The 7,035-nt window shown below is 39.3% G+C and overlaps 1 protein-coding gene across 11 annotated transcripts in view; it reads left to right on the forward strand.

Annotated features, from left to right (window-relative positions):
• TPK1 (thiamin pyrophosphokinase 1) overlaps nucleotides 1–7,035 on the forward strand; it is a 245,844-nt gene that overhangs the window by 132,571 nt on the left and 106,238 nt on the right. For all 11 annotated transcript variants that reach the window (XR_792765.3, XM_010708245.3, XM_010708246.3 and 8 more), the window contains one exon: nucleotides 3,867–4,013. Coding sequence is in view for 10 of the 11 variants with exons in the window: in XM_010708245.3 (XP_010706547.1) it covers nucleotides 3,867–4,013 (147 nt within the window). In the remaining variant the exon portion in view is untranslated. The remainder of the gene's footprint in view (nucleotides 1–3,866; nucleotides 4,014–7,035) is intronic.

A 7,035-nucleotide genomic window follows, 5' to 3' on the forward strand; every position in this document is an offset into this window, starting at 1 on the left:
AGAGAGAGAGAGAGAGAGAGAGAGAGAGAGAGAGAGAGAGAGAGAGAGAGAGAGAGAGAGAGAGAGAGAGAGAGAGAGAGAGAGAGAGAGAGAGAGAGAGAGAGAGAGAGAGAGAGAGAGAGAGAGAGAGAGAGAGAGAGAGAGAGAGAGAGAGAGAGAGAGAGAGAGAGAGAGAGAGAAGAAGGAAGGAAGGAAGGAAGAAAGAAAGAAAAAGAAGGAAAGAAGGAAAGAAAGAAGAATCCAAATTGCCATGTGCAGTGTTTCCTTATGCTTCTCTTCTCCTTTAACAGCCCTGCTGCAACTCCTAAAGCCATTTCAAAAGATGCTGATGTATAAATTTAATTTAAAGATGACTAAATCCCACGATTAGAACTTCAACTCTTTATGAAATGAAGCTTGATTGCACTAAAAATGCTGTAGAAGGAATTTAAGTCAGGCTTTATAAAGTCTGATAGAATGCAGCGTGCTTTACACTGTTCTTGCTAGGATCTTGCTATTCTTAGCAGTTATTTAGGATTTTATACCTTTTCTTAGGAAATGAATAGCACTGTATGAAAACAAAAAGGGTAAAGGGACTTTTGACAGTACATTTAAGTGAATTATGGATATTTCAATTGAACTGCAGTGTGTTAGTCATGTGCTACATGCTGGGCTGATTAGCAGGAGCTGGGTATAATTCTCTAGCCTCATACTGGAAAAATGAATGGCCTTTCTTCAGTAATGGGCAAATCTATAAATGCCCTGTGCTTTGGTTTTCACTTTTTCTTATACTCTGGGATTACAAAGATTCATGCATGTCCATTCACATTCTGTCCAGTTTCCTTAGTGCGTGATGGAATGAGAATCAGAGATTGCAGGGAAGAAGCTGATTGTTTTGTTAGCTTGCAGATTTGCTTTTTTTGAATGGAGGTGATAGCTTTAAGATGAAAAATCTGCTGAGGTTTTGCTAGAGTAAGCCTCTTTGTCTGTTTGTTAAATAAATAAACAAATTGTGTATCCTAAACCTTCCAGCAGAGATTTTATGTCCCACAATGTCTGGATGTCCATCACTGCCTCCAGGACTCTGCAGTGAAAGGCCATCCAAGTGTAGAATTCAGCTTTTCTCTCTGCCCATTCCTGGGGTACTCTAGCTGGTTTTGTTTCCATACCTGTCACAGACATATTTTTCTATTTTACAGGAACATAGACACCCAGAATAATAGTTACATTTCCTTTTAGGGTATCTTTTTTAGCCTTCTCCAAACATGCCACAACCACAAACCTTAGTTTTACCAATGTGTTTGTACAAGTCTATGGGGCCTTATGATATGCGTCCCAGGGTCCTGAAGGAATTTGCTGATGTACTTGGCAAGCCACTCTGCATCATATTTGAAAAATCATGGCCTTCACATGAAGTCCCTTGTGACCAGAAAAGGGGAAACATCACTCCTGTTTTTAAGAAAGGGAGAAAGGGAACTACAGGCTGGTGATCCTCACATTTGTTCCTGGAAAAATCATGGAACAGATTCTCCTGGAAGCTATGTTAAGGCACATGCAAGATAAGAAGATGATCTGTGACAGCCATCATTGCTTCACCAAGGGGGCAAATTGTGTCTGACTAATCTGGTGTCTTTTTATGATGAAATGATGGCATCAGTGGACAAAGGAAGAAGAACTGATGTCATCTACCTGGACTTGCGCAAGGCCTTTTACATGTCCCGCACCATATCCTTATCTCTAAATTGGAGAGAGATGGATTTGAAGGATGGATTATTCAGTGGATAAAGAATTGGTTGGACAGTTCAGCCAGAGGGTTGCAGTCAACAACTCTTGTGTCCAGATAGCCATGAGTGGTGTTCTCCCAGGGGCCCACGGTGGGATCAGTAATCTTTAACATCTTTATCAATGGCATAGGCAGTGGGATTGAGTGCACCTTCAGCAAGTTTTCTGACACTAAGCTGAGTGGTACAGTTGATACAACAAAAGTAAGGAATGCCATCCAGTGGGACCTGGACAGGCTTGACAAGTGGGCCCACATGAACCAAATGAGGTTCAACAAGGGTGGGTGCAAGGTGTTGCACTTGGATGGGTGCGATCATAGATATGTGTACAGACTAGGAAAAGAACTCACAGAGAATAGCACTGAAGAGAAGGACTTGGAGGTCCTGGCAGATGGAAAGCTGTACATGAGCCAGCAGCATGTGATTGCAGTCCAGAGGGCCAACTGCATCTTGGGCTGCATCAAAAGAGGGATGGCAAGCAGGATAAGAGATTTCATTTACCCCTTCTTCTACTTAGGGGGTGGTGAGGCAATGGAACAGATTGCACAAAGAAGTTGTGGATACCCCATCCGTGGTGGTGTTCAAGGCCAGGATGCATAGGGCACTGGGCAGCCTGATCTAGCTGTTAGCGACTCTGCAGAGGGGTTGGAACTAGATGATCTTTAAGGTCCCATCTATCTCAAACCATTATTTTCAACAGATCTATTACATGATATATTGGTTTTAATTTCTTACATTTATTACCCAAGATCACTGTGCAATTGCTACTGAATAAGGAGTAGGATTTCTGTATCACTTATGCAAAAGAAGGCAATGAGAGTGCTTTCCAATGGGATACAAATGCTATGGAGCAATAGCATTTAATAATAAAGTAATAAAGAAGAAAAAGAAATTGTTCATCCCATTCAACAACCAACAGCTCTAGAGTACAATCTCTATTCAGTGAAATGCTGCTAACCCTTAAACATGAGTGTGAGCGTGAGAAGGGATGGATCCAGGCAGGTGCCTTGCTTGCACCTGAGCTCACTGGGTTAGCCACATCTTCTCATCTAGTGCTCAGTCATTGGTTCAGGCTGTGATCTGGCAATTCTGCTGCAACTTACACTTCAAAATATGGAAGTATAAATATGCATCATTCTCTCCCCCTTAGGGGAGGGCCATAGACTTAGGCCCTGTAAAGCAGAAAACTTCACCAGATGGCTATTGTCACTGGAGCTTCTAAAAGCTTTAGAGCTGCAATGTGTTAGGGCTTTGCATACTACTTACTAAATGGTAGCTTTTTAAATTACAGTTACTGAACATACTTGACCTGCATCCTGCATGGTGGAAGTAATATTATTATTTTGCACTCAGTGACTTTCTATCTGAGGAACTAAAAGCTCTTAAATGCTCCCTCTCTGCTTATAAGAAGTAAAGAGTGTACAGAGGCTTTATGAGGTGTTTGAGACTCAAAACTGCTGGCTAACTCCATGGCCTGGGACTCAATCAAGGATTGCTTCCGTCCCTAGCAGTAACAGCTTGGAGATAGGCAGTTGTAGAGTGCATGCAAACTCTTCAGAGCAGTAGTGCAATTAGTCTAGAGGAGAGCCAGCCTGTGTGTGGGTTTGTATGCTAAAATGCTCTGCAGAGGGAGCAAGAATGTCATACAGTGTACCAATGATTTATCTTCTCTGTAGACTGTGAGAATGATGGTGAAACAACTTGTAAGATCTGGGGATATAAGATCCTAAGGTGTGAAGGGATATATCTTATCTATGCAGTTGAGCTAAACAGATAGGTGTCTGCTAGGACTGGTCTCTGTGTTAGGCAAAGCAATTAGGTCCTTCATTAAAGTACACTTTAATGAAAAGTACACTTTAATGAAGTTGACTGTGAATTTATTGAGCTTCAATACTCAACTTCAAGAATTGCATAATGGTATTTATTAGTAATGAAAGGAAATGGCTGTATTTGAGATTTGCTTTTGCATAGTCAGTAGTTTATTTTTTTTGTTACTTCTTTTTCTTATCAAAGTGATTCAGTTTTTGATTTTCAGGATCTAAGGATCATCTGTGGAGGTATCTTGATGATAGTTCTCTTGGTGACTGTTTTTGTTTTGTCTTTTAGATTGATTTGATTGTGACTTTGGGTGGACTTGGAGGACGCTTTGACCAAACAATGGCATCAGTGGAAACACTTTTTCATGCAACAAATATCACCCCTTTTCCAGTGATAGTTATCCAGGAGAGCTCGCTGATTTATTTGCTTCAACCGGTAAGTGCTGTGAGCACCTGGCCTTTCATCCTTCCTCACCCTGTAGGTCTGCCACCATTAGGTGCTCATTTTAGTTGTAATTTCTAGGAACAGAACCTAAATTGAAAATATATTACAGGGAAGTGGACAGAATATAACATGTTCTGCATTCCTGCCTTGAAAAACATTGGTTTGGGTTTTTTAAGAGGGGAGGAATTCAGAAATCAAAGAGGTATGAAAGCAAAATTTCAGTACTTCTGGAAATTTGATTATAAATGAAAAAAAAATCTTTAAATTTAATTAGATTCCAGTAATTTAAGCATTTAGCACACAGTCCTTTGCATGTTGAGTAGAAGGATGCCTGCCCTATGAAGAGAAAAAAAAGAGGTGGTATAAGGCAGTTTCTGACAAAAGTGTCTGATGGAGTTCTGTGGTGGTATGAGTGGTATAGATCATTACGATGGAGATCCAGGTAGGATCATCAAGATAATTTATTTAAGATGTGTTATTTTTTTAGATTTTTCAGTCTTACTCCATTTATTGAGTCATAAAATAACACATACAGAAAATCTTGCAGGAGTTTCTGCTTCTAAGATTTCAATTAATGGCAAATTTAAGCATCAAAGAGCCTTCTTTAACAGTGATTCATTTGCTTGAAAAAAGCTTTTCATGATATCAATTTTTGTATAAGCTTAACTAACTTTTCAATTTTATCACATAAAGCTTTTTTCATTACAATAAATAACATTCACAAATAAATGTGACAAAACCCTGCACCATACATCCTTCATTGTAATTTGAGTAAAACATTAATAAGATCTGGGCTTATAGATTTAAATCCATGGGACAGACATCGTACTACTAACTTCTAAGTGCTATGTCTGCAGGAAAGACTGTAGGCACAGGAGTTCATTTGCCAATATGAGTAATGACTGTGATCATTAATTGCATGACTAAATGGATAGAGGAGGCAACAGAATGAGGGGGCAATGGAGCTAAAGTTCAGCTGGTTAAAATCTGGTTGTGAGGAGTAACTAACTTGTGGTGGGCCTGTGGGTGCAGCACTTTGCTGGCCCCAGTAAATTATTTTCAGCAGAGTTTTGGAGAATAACAAATTTAGCTTACAGAATACTTATTTGGACTGGAAAGACTTTTAATTCTTTTAATTAATCTTTTCCTTAAGTGGCTTTGAATGGTCATGCATTATGCTTGCTTTCAGAAGAGTCCTCAATGAGTATGAGTATTTTTTGCAACTTGAAAAAATTAACAGCCTGCATGTTTAAATAGAAATCAGAGATTGCCAGCTGTTTGGGTTTGCTGGAAACTTTTTACATTCTGGTTTTATGACTGTCAGCCTGCATTGCCACTGACACTTGTAACTTGAGGCTGATTTGAGCATTCAAAAATAAAGGTTAAATACAGGACACAGGCCTTTTAGACAACTTAATGCAGACTTTAACTAAGAGATGCCTTTCACTGTTTGTTTAAACTTGTTGCTGTCAGCATCTTCTGTCAACTGTCATGGTAATACCTGATAATGACGTTAATCCTGTATTGTTTAGTCAAAAATTAAGTCAGTAGTTTATATACAGGGACAAACAAGAATCCTAAGAATCCTTAGCTTGGAAATACTCACTTTCTTCCGCTGGAATTCAGCATTACATTTTTCTCTTGTAAGCAACTACAAACCTGGCATTCTCTGCCTTTCCCCTCTCTCCTTTGTAATTTGAAATTAAGGCAGGAGGGAGATAAACACAGTGGGAGACAAGCTAGCTTTCTGAAATGCAAGTCTGGAAACGTAAAAAAAAAAAACACACAAAAAAAGCCAAGGCAAGGTTTGAGATCCAAAAGCAAATGATAAAGTTAAGAGCATCTTGCTTTTCCTATAAAAAGTAGGTCTGAAACCCTTTTCTCTTGGGGAAGAAGTATCTGATCTTTATTGGATTCTTTGGATAAAACACATGAGCAAAAGTTAACTATATTTTTCTTGAAAATAACATTAGCCCTCTGCTCACTATGGTAGATTATTAATTCTATATCATGTGTGCTTGGACTGAAGCCAAAACTCTTGGATGTATCCATGAAAATGGCAATCCCACAGCAGCTCTAGGAAGGATACAAAGGGAAATAGAAAGTCAGGCTCAGGAATTTCTAGCTGCTCATATGGAGACTAAGGGAAAGATTCAGTAAGTGTGTATTTAAGTACACCATACAAAAAAATTAAATAATTGCTAATAATTTAACATTTTTGAACAGCTTATATAGAGAGACATAGCAAAATAAATATATCAATATTGAACGCACCTGTAAAAGTGCAAAGCATTGTAGGAAATGTGGTTGTATATTTGCCAGAAGCGTTCAGGGTAATAGAGAAGTACAGCAAGGACAATTACTGACTAGGAATATACATACTACCAACTGAGGTGGACCAGATGAACAAAGTCTTATTTCATTAGCCAATAAAATTACCTAAATACTGAATGTAAGGGTAGATGGCTTTTTATGTGTTGAACCATCTCTTGGGAAATGGATAGACAGTGCAAGATTTTGAAGCCTATCGGGAAAAACATTCTCTCACCCATCACAGACTCTCCTGCTTTTATTTTTCTCAGGGTCTGCAAAGTTTTTTCCATTTGTATACCACATCCACATGGCTAGTGCGTGATACACAGTCCAAGTGTATTGTGCACCTGTGTACCTGCTTGCAAAACAAAATAAATTACCAAAGTTAGCTCTTTCTATGAAACAGAATGTTGTCTGCTATAGCCACGAATATCAGTTCCCTTAAAAGTATCACAATACTTTGTTTCATTCCAAGATCATTTTTCCATCAGGGACCTGATGGAGTGAGGTGATCTCCCCCTCAACTCTGCCCTGGTAAGGCCTCATCTGGAGTACTGTGTCCAGTTCTGGGCTCTCCAGTACAAAAAAGACAGGGATCTCTTGGAAAGAGTCCAGCGGAGGGCCACAAAGATGGTGAAGGGCCTGGAGCATCTCCCCTATGAAGAAAGGCTAAGTGAACTGGGTCTGTTTAGCCTTGAGA

The sequence above is a fragment of the Meleagris gallopavo genome, chromosome 3 (assembly GCF_000146605.3).
Source record: "Meleagris gallopavo isolate NT-WF06-2002-E0010 breed Aviagen turkey brand Nicholas breeding stock chromosome 3, Turkey_5.1, whole genome shotgun sequence".
NCBI lineage: Eukaryota > Metazoa > Chordata > Aves > Galliformes > Phasianidae > Meleagris > Meleagris gallopavo.